Here is a 21,841-nt window from a genome sequence, read left to right as displayed (position 1 = left end):
ATGAAACCGTCGAAACACATACTACTTCAATGTGAAGCGTACAAGGCTGAAGAAAAATCAAATGCAGTCTTAAGTACAATCTTTGCGAGGGTAGATAGTTTTCAAATAAAAGCTATTAAATTATGGGACTGACTATAAATCAATTCACAGTTTGAGCTGGAAAAGGCACGTAATAATTGTGTTAAACGTAAGGAAATGACATAAAGGGTAGCAAAGGTGAGTGGGCTGTTGGATTACTGGGATGCTCTTTTTATTTATTTATTAAATTTTTAGAAAATTACAAAGAATAAATGTAATGAAAAATTAGTAAGAAAAAGAAAAATAATATTAATCCTCCTCCCCCTCCCCACCTTAACCCTTATCTAAAGAAAGAAATAAGGAAGAAAAAGATTGCCTCGATATTGGAGGATACCCACATGCTCCATGGAGTTCAAAATAATATTTATATGTATTCTTACTTTCCCCAATTACATTATAATTTTATCTTCAATGGACCTCTATATTTAATCCCATCTTTTGTAGGTATGGGAGCCAAATTTTGAAAAATATATGATATTCATTTCTCAGATTATATGTAATTTTTTCAAGTGGAATACAACAATATATTTCATTATTCCAATGATCCATAGTTAAATATAACTCAGATTTCCAAGTAATTGCGATAACTTTTTTAGCTACTTCCAATGCAATATTTTTAAATTTTTTCTGATACTTATTCAATTTAATTTTCGGTATTGTCCTTTCAATATCTCCTAATAAAAATAATATTGGACTATTTGGGAGTTGAACTCCAGTACTTTGTTCCAATAAAAGTCAGATATATCGAAAATGGTTGAATTTTAAAACAAGACCAAGTAGAATGTAAAAAAGTACCAATTTCTTGATTACATCGAAAGCATTGGTCAGACATATTTGAATTTAATCTCTTTATTTTCTGTGGTGTTATATATAATTGATGTAAAAATTATATTGTATTAATCTAATTTGAACATTTATTGTATTTATCATACTATCAGAACATAATCTTGACCAACTTTTTCCAACAATTTTAAAATTCAAATCAGTTTCCCATTTTTGTCTTGATTTATGAATTCCAGATTCAGTCTGTTTTTGAATCAAATTGTACATACAAGATGTATTTTTTTTAATTTTTCCTTTTTGAATTAATATTTCTATTTCACTAAGTTTTGGCATCAACATTGTTTGACCCAGCTTTTTTCGTAAATTGTCCTTTAATTGAAAATAAGAGAAAAGAGTGTTGTTTGATATTTTATATTTATTTTTTCATTGATCAAACGACATCAATATACCTCCTTCAAAACAATTACGTATATATTTAATCCCCTTTTGGAACCAATTATGTAAAAGTTTATTATCCATTGTAAAAGGAATAAGCCTATTTTGAATTAAAGTTTGCTAATAAAGATTTCTTTATCTTATCGTCCATATTTACCTTATTCCATAAATCAATCAAGAGTCTTAATATAGGAGATTCTTTTTTTTCCCGTATCAATTTGGATTCCCATTTGTATGTAAAATCTTCTGGTATGTTTTCTCCTATCTTATCTAATTTTATTCTAATCCATGCCGGGTTTTTTTTTCATCAAAAAAAGATGCAATAAATCTAAGTTGATTTCCTTTATCATAATTCTTAAAATTTGGAAGTTGTAACCCTCCTAAATCAAATTTACATCTCAATTTTTCCAATGATATTCTTGACATCTTTCCTTTCCAAAGAAATTTCCTTACATATTTATTTAGTTCTTGAAAAAACTTCTGCGGTAATTGTATTGGTAAAGTTTGGAATAAATATTGCAATCTATGGAATATATTCATTTTTACAGCATTAACTCTACCTATTAATGTTATTGGTAACATCATCCATTTATCAAGATCCTCTTTTATTTTTTTTTAATAATGGCAAATAATTTTGTTTATATAAATTTTTACATCATTGTCAACTCTGATACCTAAATATTTTATCCCATTTATTGACCATCGAAATTGAGTTACTAATCGACATTGATTATAATTTCGTTTGGTAAGGGGTAAAATTTCACTTTTATCCCAATTTAATTTATACCCTGATACTTTCCCGTATTCTTCCAATTTAAAAGATAATCTTTGCAAAGATTGTAATGTGTTTGTTAAATAAATCAAAACATCATCAGCAAATAAATTAATCTTATATTCTTCTTGATTAACTCTAAAACCACCAAAATCTGAATCTGTTCTAATTAATTCAGCTAATGGTTCTTTTGCCAATACGAATAAAGCAGGTGATAACGGGCAGCCTTGTCCAGTTGACCTCGTTAAGCAAAATGGTGTTGAAATCTGAGCATTTGTAACTACTTTAGCTTGAGGATTAGTATTTAAGGTTTTAATCCATTGTATAAAAGATCTTCCTAGCTCATATTTTTCCAATACCTTAAACAAAAAATCCCATTCCAATCTATCAAATGCTTTTTCTGCATCCAAAGCAAATGCCACACTCATTTCCTCTCTTTTTTGTGCCAGATGAATTATACTAAGTAACCAGGTTAGATTATCCATTGATTGTCTGTTTTTAATAAAATCTGTTTGATCCATATGTATTAATTTTGGTAAATATTTAGATATTCTATTAGATAAAATTATTGCTATTATCTTATAATCTGTATTCAACAAAGAAATAGGCCTATATGATGTTGGTTTTAGAGGATCTCTTTTTTTGGCAATACCGTTATGATCGCTGTTAAAAAAGATTGTGGGAGTTTATGCATTCTTTCCACTTGGTATATTAATTCCATAAAGGGAGGAATTAATATATCTTTAAATTTTTTTATAAAATTCAGGAGGAAAACCATTTTCTTCTGGGGATTTATTACTCTGAAGTGATCCTAAAGCTTCTTCAACTTCTTTTAATGTAAAGGGCATATCTAATCCTTTCTGTTCTTCCAAATTAAATTTTGGAAGGGTTATTTGTGATAAAAAATTTATCTATCTCAGTAATCTTATTTTGTGATTCTGATTGATATAGTTCAGTATAAAAAAAATAAAGTTTCATTAATTTCTAAAGGTTTATCAGCAACCTTATTTACACTTGTTCTAATTGCATTTATTGTTTTAAAAGCCTGTTCTGTTTTCAACTGCCAAGCAAGAATTTTATGTGATCTTTCAACTAATTCATAATATTTCTGTTTAGTTCTCATAATTACTTTTTCTGTACGATATGTCTGGAGTGCATTATATTGTAGTTTTTTATTAACAAGTTGTCTTTATTTTTCTTCTGTCATATATCATTGAGATTCTTTTTCTAACTTTATGATATCTTTTCCCAATTTTCCTTCTTAATTTTAGATGTATAACTTACAATCTGACCCCTTAAAATATGCTTTCATCGCTTCCTATAATACAATTTTATCCTCAATTGAATGTAAATTTGTATCCAAAAAAAATTGAATCTGTTTTTTCATAAAATCACAAAAATCTTGACGTTTTAATAAAATTGTTTTAAATCTCCATCTAAGTTTTATGTCTATTTGAATAAAATGAATAATCTCTTTCTCTTGGATTAATTTTTCTCCATATATCAATCAGGTTTAAATCTTCCATTAATGATAAAGTTAGTTTTATTACTTTTAATTTTGTAACAACTTTAGTTGACCTATCCAAAACTGGATCTAAACAAAAATTAAAATCTCTGCTTATTAATATTTTATAATTTGCGTCAGCCAAGTTCAAAAAATCTTCTTGTATGAATTTTGCATCATTTTCATTTGGTGCATAAATGTTCATAAAAGTCCATAATTCTGAAAAAATTTGACAATGTATAATCACATATCTCTCCACAGAATCAATTATTACATTTTGTATTTTAATTGGTAAAGATTTATTAACCGAAATTGCAACTCCTCTCGATTTTGAATTAAATGAAGTTGCTATAACATTTCCAACCCAATCTCTATTTAATTTCTTATGCCTGTGAACTTACTGAACACATCCTGGCCAGAAAAAAAACTTATCCCAATCCACTCTTCCTGGATCCTTTTTCATTTCCACAAAATTGGCCCTTCTCACTAATAGCAGTAATGTCGTTATCCCACGTGTCAACACAAGCCCTAAACTCATCTGTTTTACCGACAATACTCCGTGCATTGAAATAGATGTACCTGAGAATATGTATATCATCCGCTTTTTTTTTCATTTCCGTTTATACATGCAGTCCTCTCATGTTCCTTATCCTCCTGCACCTCACTATCTGCTCTAACACTCTGGTTCCCCTCCCTCTGCAAATCTAGATTAAATTCCCCGGAGCAGCACTGGCAAATCTACCCGCAAGAATGTTATTCCCCCTCCCCCGCCCAGTTTAGGGGCAAACCGTCCCGTCGGAACAGGCCCCACCTTCCCGGGAACAAAGCCCAATTGTCCAGAAGCATGAAGCCCTCCCTCCTGCACCATCCCCTTAGCCAGGTATTTAGCTGCACTCTGCGCACATTTATATTTGCAGGGACTTTACTCCTGACGCCGGTCCCGGGACCCGACCCGTTTACAGACCCGGAGCGGAACCGGAGCAGATTCTCAGCCACTGGTTTACATTCCCAGTCCGGAAGAAAGGATAAAGTTTCCCCGTGAATTTATTCCCAGTGAAGGTGTGGAGATGGGACTTGGTCTCCGCGTTGTAAAATGAAACTGTCCCGGACTCGTAACTGAGATAAACTCCCACCCTCCCGGGGATGGGACCGGCAGCGAGACGGGACTCGGAGGAGGGGCGACCGGACACGTCACAATCCCGATGTAACACGTCACAATCCCGATATAACACGTCACCAACCCGCCTGATGACCCAGAATCCGGTCTCCGGACTCAGACTGACACGTCCCTTCCTCTTCACAGACTCTGCGGCGACTCCCAGACACCAGAACCGATTCCCCGTCACCTCCACCTCCCAGTAATGTCTCCCCGATGTGAATCCCTCCGATCCCAGCACACAAGCCCAGACTGTGAATCTCTTCCCGGTGTCAGGGAGATTCCTCCAGGTCCCGGTCCGTCTCACACTCTTCCGATCCCCAGACACCTCGAGACACAGATTCGCCGTTTCCACATCCAGGGTGACAGAGACTGGGGGGAGAAGCAGAGAATTAGTGAGTCCCCGGGGATCGGGGGGGAGACTCGGACAGCGCGGCCCCGGGGATCGGGGGGGGAGACTCGGACAGCGCGGCCCCGGGGATCGGGGGGGAGACTCGGACAGCGGGGCCCCGGGGATCGGGGGGAGACTCGGACAGCGCGGCCCCGGGGATCGGGGGGAGACTCGGACAGCGCGGCCCCGGGGATCGGGGGGAGACTCGGACAGCGCGGTCCCGGGGATCGGGGGGAGACTCGGACAGCGGGACCCCGGGGATCGGGGGGAGACTCGGACAGCGGGGCCCCGGGTATCGGGGGGAGACTCGGACAGCGCGGCCCCGGGGATCGGGGGGAGACTCGGGCAGCGCGGCCCCGGGGATCGGGGGGAGACTCGGACGGCGCGGCCCCGGGTATCGGGGGGAGACTCGGACAGCGCGGCCCCGGGGATCGGGGGGAGACTCGGACAGCGCGGCCCCGGGGATCGGGGGGAGACTCGGAAAGCGCGGCCCCGGGGATCGGGGGGAGACTCGGACAGCGCGGTCCCGGGGATCGGGGGGAGACTCGGACAGCGCGGCCCCGGGGATCGGGGGGAGACTCGGACTGCGCGGCCCCGGGGATCGGGGGGAGACTCGGACAGCGCGGTCCCGGGGATCGGGGGGGAGACTCGGACAGCGGGGACCCGGGGTTCGGGGGGAGACTCGGGCAGCGCGGCCCCGGGGATCGGGGGGAGACTCGGACAGCGGGGCCCCGGGTATCGGGGGGAGACTCGGACAGCGGGGTCCCGGGGATCGGGGGGAGACTCGGACTGCGGGGTCCCGGGGATCGGGGGGAGACTCGGACAGCGGGGTCCCGGGGATCGGGGGGAGACTCGGACTGCGCGGCCCCGGGGATCGGGGGGAGACTCGGACAGCGCGGCCCCGGGGATCGGGGGGAGACTCGGACAGCGCGGCCCCGGGGATCGGGGGGAGACTCGGAAAGCGCGGCCCCGGGGATCGGGGGGAGACTCGGACAGCGCGGTCCCGGGGATCGGGGGGAGACTCGGACAGCGCGGCCCCGGGGATCGGGGGGAGACTCGGACAGCGGGGTCCCGGGGATCGGGGGAGACTCGGACAGCGGGGCCCCGGGTATCTGGGGGAGACTCGGACAGCGGGGTCCCGGGGATCGGGGGGAGACTCGGACTGCGCGGCCCCGGGGATCGGGGGGAGACTCGGACAGCGGGGACCCGGGGATCGGGGGCAGACTCGGACAGCGCGGCCCCGGGGATCGGGGGGTGACTCGGACAGCGCGGCCCCGGGGTTCGGGGGGAGACTCGGACAGCGCGGCCCCGGTGATCGGGGGGAGACTCGGGCAGTGGGACCCGGGGATCGGGGGGTGGTGGAGATCTCAGGCGCGGTCGGGTGGCCGACACGAACCTTTGATTCGACAAAAGCAGATGTCTCCACAAGGGTTTTCCGCTGAACAGGGGAAACATCCTCGCTCACTCCTGCCTGTTGACCCCTGAAAGAATTTTGTGTTTCCATGAGATCTCCTCTCATTCTTCGAAACTGGGAACAGAGAACATAGAGCAGTACAGCACAGGAACAGGCCCGTCATACAATGTTCACTTTCATTTGTGAGTGCGAAGTGGGGCAGTGTGATGGTTTGAGACAGTAAAGGAGGTGATAATGGGAACCAGTAGCGGAGAAATAAATGGCAGATTGAACCAGGAGGGGGTGGGGTGGAAACCCTGTGGGTGATCTGTGTGTGTAGACGTAATGAGAAGCTAGAGGGGGCAAAGATGGCAGATCAGGATGACTTTGTCCCCTTTCCCAGAGCCCCATCCCCCGCAGCCCCTCATTAGGACAGGGGATGAATTTACAGGAACCCTTAAGCAACACAGGTCTGGATGAAGTGTTTCAGTCTGAACCGTCGACTGTTTACTCTTTTCCATAGAAACTACCCGGCCTGCTGTTCCCCCAACAATTTGTTTGTGTTACTCTGCTTTAAATATACTCAATTATTTGGCCCCCACCGCTGCCTGTGGCAGATTCACTATCCTGTGGATAAAGGAATTCCTCCGCATCTCTGTCCTAAATGGACATCCCTATAGTCGGAGGCTGTGCTCACCGTTCTCCACCCACCCACATCCTCCCAACATCAACTCTCTCCCGACAGGTGTCAGAGAGATCTGGCGAGACCCTTCATCAGGACCTGTGTAGCTTGGATTACCAGCATCTGCAGATTTTCTCCTGTTTGATTTTTAATGCAGGAGTTAATAAGTAAACTCGATTAGTCAGAGTCTCAAAAGTTATGGGGAGGAGACTGGAGAATAGGGTTGAGAGGGATGATAAATCAGCCATTCTTCTGAACTCCGGTGAGTACAGGCCCAGTACCATCAAACACTCCTCATATGTTAACTCTTTCATTCCCGGAATTATTCTTGTGAATCATCTGCACCCCCTCCAATGCCAGCACATGATTTCCGATGGAAGGGACCCAAAACTGCTCACAGTACTCCAAGTGTGGTCTGACCAATGCCTTATAAATCCTCAGAATTACACCCTTGCTCTTGTACTCTAATCCTCTCGAAATGAAAGCAAACATTGAGTTTGCCAATCTTACCACTGACACAAACTGCAAGTTAACCTTCAGGGAATCCTGCACAAGGACACCCAAGTCCGTTTGCACCTCTGATTTTTGAATTTCGCCCTGTTTACAGAATTGTCTATGCCTTTATTCCTTCGATCAAAGTCGTACCTGCCTAAGTTTGTACCTGTCAAACTCTACCTGTACTACAAGATCCCTATTCCGTATACTGGTGCATTCAAATAAGACCATAAGACAAAGCAGCAGAAGCCGGCCCTTCGGCCCTTCGAATCTGCTCCGCCATTTTATCATAAGCTGATCCATTCTCCCATTTAGTGCCACTCCCCCACCCTCTCACCATGACCTTTGATGCCCTGGCTACTCAGATACTTATCAATCTCTGCCTTAAATACACCCAATGACCTGGACTCCACTGCCGCAACAAATTCACAGATTCACCACCCTCTAGCTAAAAAAATTTCTTTGCATCTCCGTTCTGAGTGGGCGCCCTTCAATCCTTAAGTCATGCTCTCGTACTAGACTCCCCCACCATGGGAAACAACTTTGCCACATCCACTCTGTCCATGCCTTTTAAAATTCGACATGTTTCCTTGAGGTTCCTCCTCATTCTTCTAAACTGCACGGAGTTCAGTCCAAGAGCGGTCAAATGTTCCTCACATGTTAACCCTCTCATTCCCGGAATCATTCTGGTGAATCTTCTCTGAACCCTCTCCAATGTCAGAACATCCTTTCTTAAATAAGGAGCCCAAAACTGCACACAGTATTCCAAGTGAGGTCTTACCACTGCCTTATAGAGCCTCAACATCACATCCCTGCTCTTATATTTTATTCCTCTAGAAATGAATGTCAACCTTCTTCACCACCGACTCAACCTGGAGACTAACCTTAAGGGTATCCTGCACGAGCACCCTCAAGTCCCGTTGCATCTCAGAACTTTGAATTCTCTCTCCACTTAAATAATAACCATACACTTTTCAACATTGTATTTCATTTGCCACTTCTTTGACCATTCTCCAAATCTATCCAAGTCTCTCTGCAGACTCTCTGTTTCCTCAGGTGGGGGAGTTTCCACCTACCTTTGTATCATCAGCAAACTTAGCCACAAAGCCATCTTTTCCATAATCCAAATCGTTGATATACAACGTAAAAAGAAGTGGCCCCAACACGGACCCCTCTGGAACACCACTTTTAACTGGCAGACAACCAGAATGGGATCCTTTATTCCCACTCTCTGTTTCCTCCCAATCAGCCAACGCTCTATCGACAGATGTAACTTTCCCGTAATTCCATGGGCTCTTATCTTGTTGAGCAACCTCATGTGTGGCACCTTGTCAAAGGCCTTCTGAAAATCCAAATACACAACATCCACTGCATCTCCCTTGTCCAGCCTACTTGTAATCTCCTCAAGAGATTTCAATGGGTTTGTCAGGCAGGATTTTCCTTTAAGGAAACCATGCTGAGTTTGGCCTATCTTGTCATATGCCTCCAGGTACTCCGTAACCTCATTCTTGACAATTGACTCCCACCGATGTCAAGCTAACAGGTCTATAATTTACTTTTTGCTTCCTTGCCCCTTTCTTAAATACCAGAGTGGCATTTACAATCTTCCACTCCTCCGGAACCATGTCAGAATCTATTGACTTTTGAAAGATCATTGCTAATGCCTCCGCGATCTCCACAGCTACTTCCTTCAAAACACAAGGGTGAATTCCATCTGGTCCTGGAGATTTATCTACCCTGAGACTATCCAGCTTCCTGAGTACTTTCTCTGTCGTAATTATGACTGCGCAAACTTCTCTTCCCTGACACCCTTGAGTGTCCGGTATACTGCTGATATCTTCCTCAGTGAGGACAGATGAAAATACTCGTTCAGTTCCTCAGCCGTCTCCTTATCTCCCATTACAATTTCTCCAGCATCATTTTCTATCAGTCCTATATCCACTCTCACCGGTTTTTTACTCTTTATATACTTGAAAAAGCTTTTGGTATCTTCTTTGATATTATTTGCTAGCTTCCTTTCATAGTTCATCTTTTCCCTCTTAATGGCCTTCTTAGTTTCCTTTTGTAAGCTTTTAAAAACTTTCCAATACTCTGTCTTCCCAGTAATTTTTGCTTCCTTGAATTCCCTCTCCTTTGCTTTTACTTTGGCTTTCACTTCTCTTGTCAGCCACAGTTGCATCTTTTTCCATTCGAAAATTTCTTCTTTTTTGGAATATATCTGTCTTGCACATTCCTCACTTCTCGCATAAACTCCAGCCACTGCTGCTCTGCTGTCCTCCCGCTAGTGTCCCTTCCCAGTCAAATTTGGCCAGTTCCTCTCTCGGCCACTGGAATTTCCTTTACTCCACTGAAATACTGACACATCAGATTTCTGCTTCTCTTTCTCAAATTTCACAGTGAAGTCAATCATGTTAAGATCACTGTCACCTAACAGTTCCTTCACCTCAATCTCTCTAATCACCTCTGGGTCATTACACAATATCCAATCCAGTACCTCTGATCCCCTAGTGGGCTCAACAACAAGCTGTTCTGAAAAAGCATCTCGTAGACATTCTACAAATTCTCTCTCTTGAGATCCAGTGTCGACCTGATTTTCCCAATCCACTCGCATGTTAAAATCCCCTCAATTATCATAACACTGCCCCTCTGGCAAGCCTTTTCTATTTCCTGTTGTAATTTGTAGTCCACATCGCTGCAGCTGTTAGGAGGCCGGTAGATAACTGCCATCAGGGTCCTTTTACCCCTGCGATTTCTTAGCTCAACCCATAAAGATTCTGCACCTTCCAATCCTATGTCACCTCTTTCCCATCCCCCTGCCAAATTAGTTTAAACCCTCCCTAACAGCTCTATTAAACATTTCTGCTATGATATTGATCCCCTTCGGGTTCAGGTGTAACCCATCCTTTTTGAACAGTTAATACTTCCCCCTAAAGAGATCCAATGATCCAAGAATCTGAAGCCCTGCCTCCTGCACCAGTCTCTCAGCCACACATTCATCTGCCTGATCCTACTATTCTTGCCCTCGCTAGCACGTGGCACAGGCAGCAATCCTGAGATTACTACCCTGGAGGTCCTGCTTCTCAGCTTCATTCCTAACTCCCAGAAATCTCTCTTCAGGAACTCCTCCCTTTTCCTCTCTATGTCATTGTTACCATCATGTACCAAGACAGCTGGTTGCTCGCCCTCTCCCTTCAGGATATTCTGGACCCAATCCGAGACATCCCGTACCCTGGCACCTGGGAGGCAGCCCACCATGCGGGTATCTCTATCAGGCTCACAGAATCTCCTGTCTGTTACCCTGACTATGGAATCCCCTACGACCACCGCATTCCTCTTCTCCCTCCTTCCCTCCTGCACAACAGCGCCAGGCTCAGTGCCAGAGACCCACTCACCGTGGCCGTCCCCTGTCAGGTCATCCACCTCAACAGCATCCAAAACGATATACTTGTTGCTGAGGGGGGCAGACACAGTGGTGCTCTCCACTACCCTGGCATTTCCCTTCCCTCTCCTGACAGTCACCCAGTTTTTTGACCTCTGTAGCCTAGGGATGACTACCTCCCTGTAGCTCCTGTCTATCACCTCTTTGTTTTCTCTAATAAGCAGTAGGTCATCAAGCTGCTGCTCCAGATCCCTAACACGGTCTCCGAGAAGCTGAATCTCGGTTCACCTGGTGCAGATGTGGCTATCAGGGAGGCTGGAAGTCTCCCAGGATTCCCACATCTGACACCCTGAACAAAGCACTGACCCTGCAGACATGCTACCTAATTCTACAGGAATGAAACAAAGAAAGATAGGTCTACTCACCCACTTACTTCGCCAAGCACATGAACTTTTTAAAGCATTAGCTAATGTGCCCTGCTGTTCCCCTGTCCGTCCAGGCCGATTTGCCAAGGGGAGAAAAAGAGTCGGTGCCTCGCTCTCGGCTCTTCCCGTTACCACCTAAGCCCGTTGAGCCAAAGCCCTACACTCTGCTGCCACCCACTCCGCTGCCCGCTGTATAGGGTGGTCATCTTTTTAAACTCTCCGTGCTGTCCTGCGCAGTCTCGCCGTTCTAGTACGCAAAGTTTTTATTTTAGAAAACTGCCTTCCTTCAGAATTTAGCTCCCACGCCGCACTTCTTGTTCCAATCTAAAAAACACCTTCAGTCGTGTATTCATCAGCCTATTCCACACTGTCCACATGAAATTCAGCAAGGCCTTTGATGTCGATGATGGACCACACTTGGAGCATTGTCTGCATTTCCGGTTCCCGAATATGGGGAGGATGTCATTACACTGGACAGGAGGCTTCAGGAGGATGTTACCAGGACTGGGGGCTTGGGTTAAAAGCAAAGAGTGAGTAAGCTTGGGCTATTCAGCTGTAGTGTAGGATGTTCAGGTGTGACCCCTTATCAAGGTAAATAATTCTAAGGAGCTTAAATAACGTTCTTTTTCCAAGAAATGGGAGTACAGAACCAAAGGCCTCCGATTGAAAGTGAGATGGGAAATCGGGTAACATTCTCAGAGAGAGGGAGGTTGGTGAACGGAATTTGCCCTCAGACGCTGTCGAAACAGGTAAAAAATAACATATTTTAAAATAAATACACAGATGGGAAATGGTTAGAGGGATGGGGGGGGGGGGGCAAACACACACAAATGGGACATGCTCAAGAAGATATCTTAGTCTTGCAGATTGATGAAGTGGGCTGTGAGTTCAACATCCATCAAACCCTCTCAGATCATCCTGCTGAGGAATCTCACCCCGGAGTCTGTCTGTGAAGTGTTGATGTGACGTCACGTCAGATGGCAGCTCAGTGCCACAGAACAGACAGACTGGGTAAGGACGGCAGATTTCAATCCTAAATGGGAATTTATGCCTATTTCTGTGGCTGTGTGTCACACTCTGATAGTATATCGCGCGCGCGCGTGTGTGTGTGTGTGTGTGTTGATTGTGGTAAATATCCGTGTGGAGTGTATACACATTGAAGGAGAGTATGCACATTGAAGAAGTTTTTATGTTACAGTGTGTCATCACAAGTCTGGTGTGTGTTGACAATGTGTCACACGTGATTGAGTTGTTTAAATCAATAAATGACTGTCTCTGAAGAGTCTGGTTTCCAGGTTACTGAGGGAAATAACAACGTACATTGCTGAGGCTCTGACTACAATCTGCCAATCCTTCCTGTGTATGTGTGTGAGGGAGCTTTGCCAGGCCGCTTATGCTGTGTGTGCTTCTCCCGAGATGAAATCTTGACCCATGTCAATGCTTGTTGGTGTGTCCGAGCTCATTCTCACAATGCTTCAATGTAGTGGTCTGATCACCATAAGACATAGGAGCAGAATTAGGCCATTTTCCTATCGAGTCTGCTCCGCCATTCAATAATTGCTGATCCTTTTTTCCCTCCTCAGCCCCACTCCCTGGTCTTCTCCCCGTAACCTTTGATGCTGTGTCCAATCTAGAACCTATCAAGCTCTGCCTTAAATACACCCAACAGGTTCCACAAATTCACCAGCTGCTGGCACAAATTTCTCCACATGTTTTAAATAGATTCCCCCTCTGTCTTGAGGCTGTGCCCTCTTGTCCTAAACTCCACCACCATGGGAAACATCCTTTCCACATCTACTCTGTCTAGGACTTTCAACATTCGAAAGGTTTCTAGGACTTTCAACATTTGAAAGGTTTCAATGAGATTACCCCTCATCTTTCTAAATTCCAGCGAGTACAGACACAGAGCTATCAAACGTTCCTCCTATGATAACCCTTTCATTCCTGGAATCATCCTTATGAAATGAACCTTCTGCAATGCCAGCACATCTTTTCTTAGACGAGGAGCCCAAAATTGTTCACAATACTCAAGGTGAGTCTTCACCAGTGCCTTATAAATCCTCAGCATCACATCCCTGCTCTTGAAATGAATGCTATTTAAACCGATTGAATTCAATGCTAACATTGGATTTGCCTTCCTCACCAGTGACTCTACCTTCAAGTTAACCTTTAGGGAGTTCTGCAGAATGACTGCTAAGTCCAATTTCGTCTCAGATTTTTTGATTTTCTCCCCATTTGAAAAAAAAATCTGCACATTATTTCTACGACCAAAGTGCAGGACCATGTATTTTCCAACATTGTATATAATTTGCCAATTTCTTTCCCATTCTCCTCATCCAAGTCCTTGTCAGGCCTAACTGTTTCCTCAACACAACCGGCCCCACTGCCAATCTTCGTATCATCTGCAAAACCTGGAAACAAAGCCATCTACTCTAGGACAAGAGGGTGTGACTTCAGGATTGAAGGACGTCCTTTTAGAACTCAGATGCAGAGAAATTACTTTAGTCAGTGTCTGTGGAGAATCTGTGGAATTTGTTGCGATATGTGGCTGTGGAGGCCAAGGCATATTTAAGGCAGAGATGTACCGGTTCTCATTTAGCCAGGGCATCAAATGGTATGGGGTGAAAGCAGGGGAGTGTGGATGTCCGGAAGAATTGGGTCTTCCCATGACTGAATATTGGAGCAAACTCAATGGGCCGAATGGCCTTTTTCTGCTCCTCTATCTTATTGTCTATTCCATCAGCTAAATCTTGATATACAGCATAAAATGAAGGTGTCCTAACACCTGTGTCCCTGTGGAACACGACTCACTGGCAGCCAACCAGGAAAGGTTCCGTTTACTCTCCTTCGCTGTTTCCTACCAATCAGCCAATGTTCTAACCATGCCTGTAACTTTTCTGTAATACCATGGCCTCTTAACCTGGTTACCACCTTCATGCGTGGCACTTTGTCAAAGGCCTTCCGAGATTCCAAATATACAACATCCACTGCATCCCCTTTATCGATCCTGATTGTAATCTCCTCAAAGAATCCCAACAGGTTTGTCAGGCAGGATATTCCCTAACGAAGCCATGCTGACTTGTCCTATCTTGTCCAGTGTCACCAAGTATTCCATAGCCTCACACTTAACAATTGACTCCAATTTCTTCCCAACCACAGAGGTGAGGCAAACTGGTCAATAATTTCCTTTCTGCTGCCTTCCTCCTTACTTAAAGAGTCAAGTGACATTTGCCATTTTCCAGTCCTCTGGCACCATGCCAGGGTCCAATGATTTTGAAAGATCATTTGGAATGCCTCCATAATTTCTACTGCGACCTCTTTCAGAACACTGGGGTGCAGTTCATCTGGTCTGGGCGACTTATGTACCTTTAGGGCTTTCAGCTTTTTGAGCAGCTTGTCCCTTGTAACGGTAACTGCACTCACTTCTCTTCCCTCGCACTCTTCAACACCGGGCACAGTGCTGGTGTCTTCCACGGTGAATACTGGTGCAAAATATTTGGCTTATCTGCCATCTCTTTATCCTCTGTTATTATGCATCCAGCCTCATTTTCTAGCTGTCCTATATCCACTCTCCTATATCTCTGTTTTATTTTTTTACAATACTTGAAAAATAATTTGATATTGTTTGCTATCTTGTTTTCCAAAGATAGATGTGTAAAAAGGGCCAGAAGGATTATTGGATACCAGAGTCACCCCAACCACAACCTGTACCAGTTGCTACCATCCGGGATACGGTACCGCAGCATAAAAGCCGGGAGCAACAGGCTCCGGTACAGCTTCTTCAACCAGGCCAGTTCAATTCAAATCAATTTCTTGTTTATTTTTTCCCACCCAATCATCCTTTTAATTCCCCTCTGTAGATATTTAAAAGCTTCCCAATCCTCTCCCTTCCGAATAATTTTTGTTTAGTTGTATGCCCTCTCCTTTGCCTTTACATTAACTTTTCTTCCCTTGTCAGCCATGGTTGTACTATTTCGCCATTTGAGTATTTATTTATTTTTGGAGTACATCTATCCTCATTTTCCCAGAAACTGACACCATTTCTGCTCTGCTCTCATCCCTGGCAGCATCTCCTTCAATTTGCTTTGGCCAACTCCTCTCTCAGACCACTGTAATTTCTTTTACTCCTCTGAAATACTACAATGTCAGGCTTTACTGTCTCCTTATCAGATTTCAAGTTGAACTCGGTCATGTTGTGAGCTCTGCCTCCTAAGGTTTCTTTTAACTACTCACCTCTGGTTCAATACATAACACCCAATCCAGTAGAGCTGTTCCCCGAGTAGGCTCAACGACAAACTGCTCTAGAAAGCCATCACATTGCATTCAACAAACTCACTCTCTTGAGATCCTTTACCAACCTGATTTTCCCAATTGCCCTGCATGTTTAAATCTCCCATGATTATCATAACAATGCCCTTTTCATCAGCCTTTTCTATTTCCAGTTGTAATCTGTGGGTGCCAACCCACTGACTGTTGGGAGGCCTGTATATGACTGCTGTCAGTGTCATTTTTACTTTTGCAGTTCCTTACCTCAACCCACAAGATTCAACATCTTCCAATCCTATGTCACATCTTGCTACTGATTTACCAGCAGAGCCACACCACCCCCTCACCCGACCTTCCTATACCACCAATACATTGTGTAACCTTGGACATTCAGATCCCAACTACAACCATGATTCCGCGATGGCCACAACAACATCACAACATCAGTTCCTCTGGTTGGATCCAAACTTATGCACTGGTGTGTTAGTGCATTCGCCTGGGATTGGAACACAGTGGTTCATCCGCCAGTCCCGTGTATTGGTTGTATTGTGACCCTGTGCTGGTGTGTCCAGGGGTCTGACATCTCCAGCTGACCATATGACAGTGATGCCTCCCAGTCAGTGGTGTTGATGTGGAATAAACTTCAGTTCCCCTGCACCCCAGTATTACAGACAATCTTTGCCTCAAATTGGAACTAAATTGATCTTCATAAACAAGGAGAAATGAATCTTTGTAAGTTTTACCTCGATTAACAGCACCAAGCGTTTCTCTCAGCACTGTGTTCAACAAATAGAGGTGATCGAATTTTTCAACCGGTAGGGTCTCATCTGTCACTGACAATTCCTGGACATCGTCATTAATCCTGTAAATATTAAACTGCTGGTTATAAATTGCTATTCTGAACTATTTTCAAATCCATTCAGGGTTTCAGTAAAGAGCCTGTCCTACCTTCTGTTCCGACGAGCTTCCTCCTGAAATAAATAAAACGCAAATCTGATTAGACTTGGACTTACTGTCCACATCCTGAATTTCATCCAAATCATTACAAGGTGTTGAAAATTCCCACTCCCACAATCACTCAGACACACGGACAATACAGAACCATGGGGTAAATGACAGGGAAAGTTTCTGAATGTCAGACCATTACTGAGAGGATGAAACTTACAGGGAAGACAGGACAGGCTGTGCATTATCATCTGGATATGAAGTCAGTCTGATAGGATGGAGGAATTTAAGATCAGTGATGTATGTGATTGTGTGCAGGTGGAGGAAGTACCTCTATTTATGGGGAGACTCGTGGGGAGATGTAATTCCAGATGGATTTTAACAAATTCCACAAGAAATTAAGTGAGGAGGATGTGAAACTCGCTGCCACAGGAGTGGATGAAATGGAACAGCAGAGACTGACTGTAATGGGGAGGCTGGATAAACAGGTGAGGGACCAGAGATTTCGGGGCACTGTTGCTGGTTGTGGTGAGTAGGTGGCAGGAGGATTGTGAAGCAGGGATACTGATAGAAGATGGACCTAATGGCCTGTTTATGATAGAGAATGGGATATAATCCCATGCGAAATATATCCAAAAAATAAAGAGACAGTGAAAGTTTCCATAATCTGATGGAAACCGGATATGGAGGATAAGTCTAATGTGTGGGTCACATTCTTTGTTCTCACTGATTGACAGAGAGACCCTCACACCAACTGCAACAGACACACTCACAGCCTGTGACTGGAACCGGGTGTTAATGGGAGTTTCAGAGGATATTTAATGTGGTAATTAAGGAAACAGTCAGCAGCTCTGTGTTATGATCGGAGTAAATAATTTCAGAGAGATTTGCATTTTGTCCTGGGGTGTACAGAAGTTGTGGAAGCCCAGTTTTAGGACAATAGACAATAGGTGCAGCAGTAGGCCATTCGGCCCTTCTAGCCAGCACAGCCATTCACTGTGATCATGGATGATCATACACAATCAGTACCCCGTTCCTGCCCTCTCCCCAAATCCCTTGACCCCACGATCTATAAGAGCTCTATCTAACTCTCTCTTGAATGCATCCAGAAACTTGGCCTCCACTGCCTTCTGGGGCAGAGCATTCCACATATCTACCACTCTCTGGGTGAAAAAGTTTTTCTGCATCACTGTTCTAAATGGGCTACCCCTTATTATTAAACTGTGGCCTCTAGTTCTGGACTCACCCATCAGCAGGAACATGCTTCCTGCCTCCAGCGTGTCCAATCCCTTAATAATCTTATTATTATGGGACAACAACAACCCTGAATCGTTGCATCAGTTGCCTGGTGAGAAACAGTTTACTGCCATTTGTAAATGCTGTGTGTAGGAGCAATGCATCTGTTTTCTGTCTGCATTGTATTCTGTGTTACGTGTTTATTATGGTAACTCGTCACCTGAGTGGGGACATGGTAAAAGCGAAGGGAAAAGGATACGTATCTGTACTTTGTTATGGGCAGTTTTGAGCTGGGGACGGGCGGATGTCATTCTGTTCTTGACCGCTGTGTTGCAGCTTACTTTACAATGAATTACCCTGAAGTTTCATCGCTTCAAGGTTGTATTTGGCTAATGAAGGACTGAAAGCGTATCTTGGACATTTTGAAATGTCATTATTGGAGTGATGGGAGGGCACGTCATGCAAATATAACAACTTGTGTGAGGTCGCCAGCAGCGGCGATTGATTTGTTAGAATTGGCCGCTGTGCTGTGTTTATTTCAAATATACCACTGTTCATTTCGTGCCCTTTGACAGAAACAAATTGAAATATAATCCCTCACCTTGAGAAATATCACACCATCTTTCTGATCCATCTGTTCCTTTAACTTAGTGATTTCCTCCTGAATACTCCTTATATTCTGTTGAAGTGCTAGAAGATTTTTCTCCATTGGGTTGAGAATCCTCTTCTCTTCTTCCCTGAGATCCCTGAGTAAGCTCTGCTCTTTCTCAGTGATAATCTGGCGCAGTTCAGCAAACTGGGATGTGACGTGGGACTGAAGGCTGTGTGACTGTTCCTGTTGAATGAAAGGTGAAGATTAATATACTGCATTGCTGTGCTCTGTTTCCTTTTGTCGTTCAGTTCGGTCTATTGGAGTCCATGCTACTTCTGAGAGCATTCCCGTCAACACCATTCCCTCACGTTTTCCTGAAACCTACTCTCACTTATTGACCCATAAACTCCCATCTGATTCACACACACCCTCCCCACCTTCACAGGGTTAACGGTAATTAGCCATTCATCCGGCATGTCCTTGGGATGTGTCGGAATCTCTCGTGGTCACAGGGGGAGCATGCAAACTCCACACAGACAGCAGCAGAGGTCAGGATCGAACCCAGGTCACTGGAGCTGCGATACTCGGCTACTCTGCATTAAAGGGAGCAAAACTCGACAGTAAAATCAGAAATTCCGCTCAGGAAGCCTCACCCGAACTCCGGAAATCTTCTCTTTCTGTTGCTGCTCCTTTTCCTGGAAGTCTGATTCCTTTTTTGTGAGAGAGTCTAGGGAAGATTTTAGCTGATCCTGGAAGTCAGAGAGTGAAGGAAATAGAAACAAAGATGCTTCAAAAGTAACAGGTGATCAAACCCGATTATCACACAAAATGCCGGAGGAACTCAGTGAGTCAGGCAGCATCTATTCAGGGGAAATAAACAGTCGATGTTCCGGGATGAGACCCTTCATTAGGACTGGGAAGGAATGTGACAGGAGCCAGAATAAAATGGTTGGGGATGAGAACCAGCTGACAGGTGACGGGTGAGACAGCGTGAGGGGGACGTGGGGGAGGGTGATGAAGTGAGAAGCTGGGAGGGGACAGGTGGAAGAGGTAAAGGGCTGGAGAAGTAGGAATCTAATACGAGAGGACAATCGACCATGGAAGAAACGGGAGGAACTGGGCTGTTTGCGGCCCTGAATGGCGACGAGGGAGGAGGTTAGGAGTCAGGTGTAGCAAAGGACAAAGGAAATATGTTAAGTTAACGTTAGTTTTTACCTTGTAGATTTTAACAGCTTCTTTAATCGGCATGAAGCGGTGCTCTCTGTGTTCCTGCGCGTCTCTGCAGATCACACAGATCAGTGTCTTGTCCGTTTCACAAAACAGCTTCAATTCTTCCTCATGTTCCTCGCAGTGACGTTTACTTTCCTTCCCTTTCGGATTCAGGCTTAGATTCCGAACTTTTTGTGTCAGATTTGCTAAGGCCCGATTCACCCTGAGGGTGCGGTCAGCAAACTCCTCTCTACATTCCGGGCAGGAGTTTCTCTCCTCCCTTTCCCAACACTGTGTGATACAAGACCGACAGAAGTTGTGTCCACACTCCAGAATAACCGGATCGGTGAAGAAATCCAGACAGACCGGACAAATCACCTCCTCGCTCAAACTCTCGGTCTCTCCTTTCGAAGCCATGTTAACTCCAGCACTTCCTGATTCAGAATGCTTTCACTTTCGGGGAGCTGCTGATCCCCTGCAGTACCGCGATTGTCCACTACGCGCGCTGCAGACTCGGGGAATCACACAACACACACACAATGCTGGTGGAACACAGCAGGCCAGGCAGCATCTGTAGGGAGAAGCACTGTCGACGTTTCGGGCCGAGACCCTTCATCAGGACAGCAGTAATCGTGCTGCCCGTTGGAGAGATCTGGTGATGAGGCATTCTGCCAGATGTTCTGGAATGTCTGCTCAGGGAACCACTCCACTGTGTCCATCCAGTCCTTCTCCTGCAGTAACTGCAGGACATTCCGTGCTGACCACTGTCTGGTGTTCTTGTGGTCAAAGCTGCTGGTCTGAAAGAACTGTCACCAATTTCATTAACACAAGGTTCACATGGAGAAACTTCCTGACTGAGACAGACACAGTCTCACAGGGTATTTACAGGGTAGGGGCAGGAATGATGTTTTTCCTGGCTGGGCAGTGGAACCAGGGATCGCAGACTCAAAATCCGAGGCCACCTCAGCAGGACTGAGATGAGGAGAAATTTCCCCAACACAGTGCAGTGAATATTTGGAGTTTTCTCCACAAGTTTCCTAAAGTAAACGGACATATTTAGGAGCTCGGCGATGTTGGGAACGTTTCAGGAAAGTGGCGCTGAGGTCAAAGTTCAACATGTTCTGAGTGAGGGGCAGAACAGTGCAACGGGCCGAGTGGCAACGCCTGCTCCTGTTTCTTATTTTCTAAATCACGTTGTTATTTTATCGCTGTTCCTGTATTTGCATTCGCACAGTTTGTTACCTTCAGCACTCTGGCTGATCTTTCACTGCCTGCTTCTGTTATGTTTACTATTCTATACTTTTTCTAAGTACGTCCGCAGGAAAATGCTTCTCGGGGTTGTATGTGGTGACTTATCTGTACTCTGATAATAAAATTTGCTTTGAAATTTGAGTTTCGGGGATTTTCCTTTAATTCTGTGAACAAACTGTGACTGACATCTCCAGCTCCCAGTAGCAGCCCGCTCTCTCACACACAGCCAATCAGCGATCAACGCTGGGAGAGGGATGCTGCCATTGGCTGAGGGGTGTCAGTGGGCGGGACGCTGTTTGGACCGGGACCGAGTGGGCCGGAGACCGGGAGCTGCTCCTCGGGTTTCGGCTGCACCACCGGCGGGTCGTGAATCCTTTCGAAGGCAGAGCTGAAGCGACCGGCGGAGATTCCGTGAGATGTTTCAGCTACACGGAGGCGCCCGGCCTTTCCCCGCCGAGGATCGGGGCCTGTTGTCTGGAGTTGTCTCCCAGACCCGTCCCTTCCTGCTGGGAGACGGGAGCTGCCCCGCAGCGGCTGCCGGTGGATCTCCGGAGCTCTCACCGCTCCCCTGTGCAATCCGAACGGCTGAAAACCAAGGGAGAACAAGGCGCAAAGGTAAACTCGTGCTTTAGAAAATAACGAACAGGAGCATGTCTGGCCATTCGGCCCGTTGCGCCTATTCCATCCTTTCCTCAGAATAGTCCTTTTTAAATCTTTTTATTGATTTTAAACAAACATAAATGAAACACGAATGCAAATTTGATATTCAGAACTGTTGAAATAATACCAAAAATATCTTTACAATAATTTTGCAAACAGGGGCAAGACCAGAACATGTGGGTCAATAAA

At 44.8% G+C, this 21,841-nt stretch overlaps 1 protein-coding gene across 1 annotated transcript; it reads right to left on the bottom strand.

Moving 5' to 3' along the window:
- Window positions 1-2,975: 2,975 nt before the first annotated feature.
- On the bottom strand, window positions 2,976-20,174 carry LOC132385941 (nuclear factor 7, ovary-like). Its single transcript, XM_059958173.1, has 7 exons — window positions 19,748-20,174; window positions 19,186-19,281; window positions 18,542-18,775; window positions 16,708-16,730; window positions 16,503-16,621; window positions 6,516-6,647; window positions 2,976-5,100 (listed from the first exon to the last, which is right to left on the bottom strand). Exons 1-7 carry the CDS (start codon window positions 20,156-20,158, stop codon window positions 4,529-4,531), a joined length of 1,587 nt encoding a protein of 528 aa, XP_059814156.1. The 5' UTR covers window positions 20,159-20,174; the 3' UTR covers window positions 2,976-4,528.
- Window positions 20,175-21,841: the final 1,667 nt, after the last annotated feature.

This window comes from Hypanus sabinus (genome assembly GCF_030144855.1).
Source record: "Hypanus sabinus isolate sHypSab1 chromosome X2 unlocalized genomic scaffold, sHypSab1.hap1 SUPER_X2_unloc_6, whole genome shotgun sequence".
Lineage (NCBI taxonomy): Eukaryota > Metazoa > Chordata > Chondrichthyes > Myliobatiformes > Dasyatidae > Hypanus > Hypanus sabinus.
This window is presented reverse-complemented; position numbering and strand designations above follow the sequence as displayed.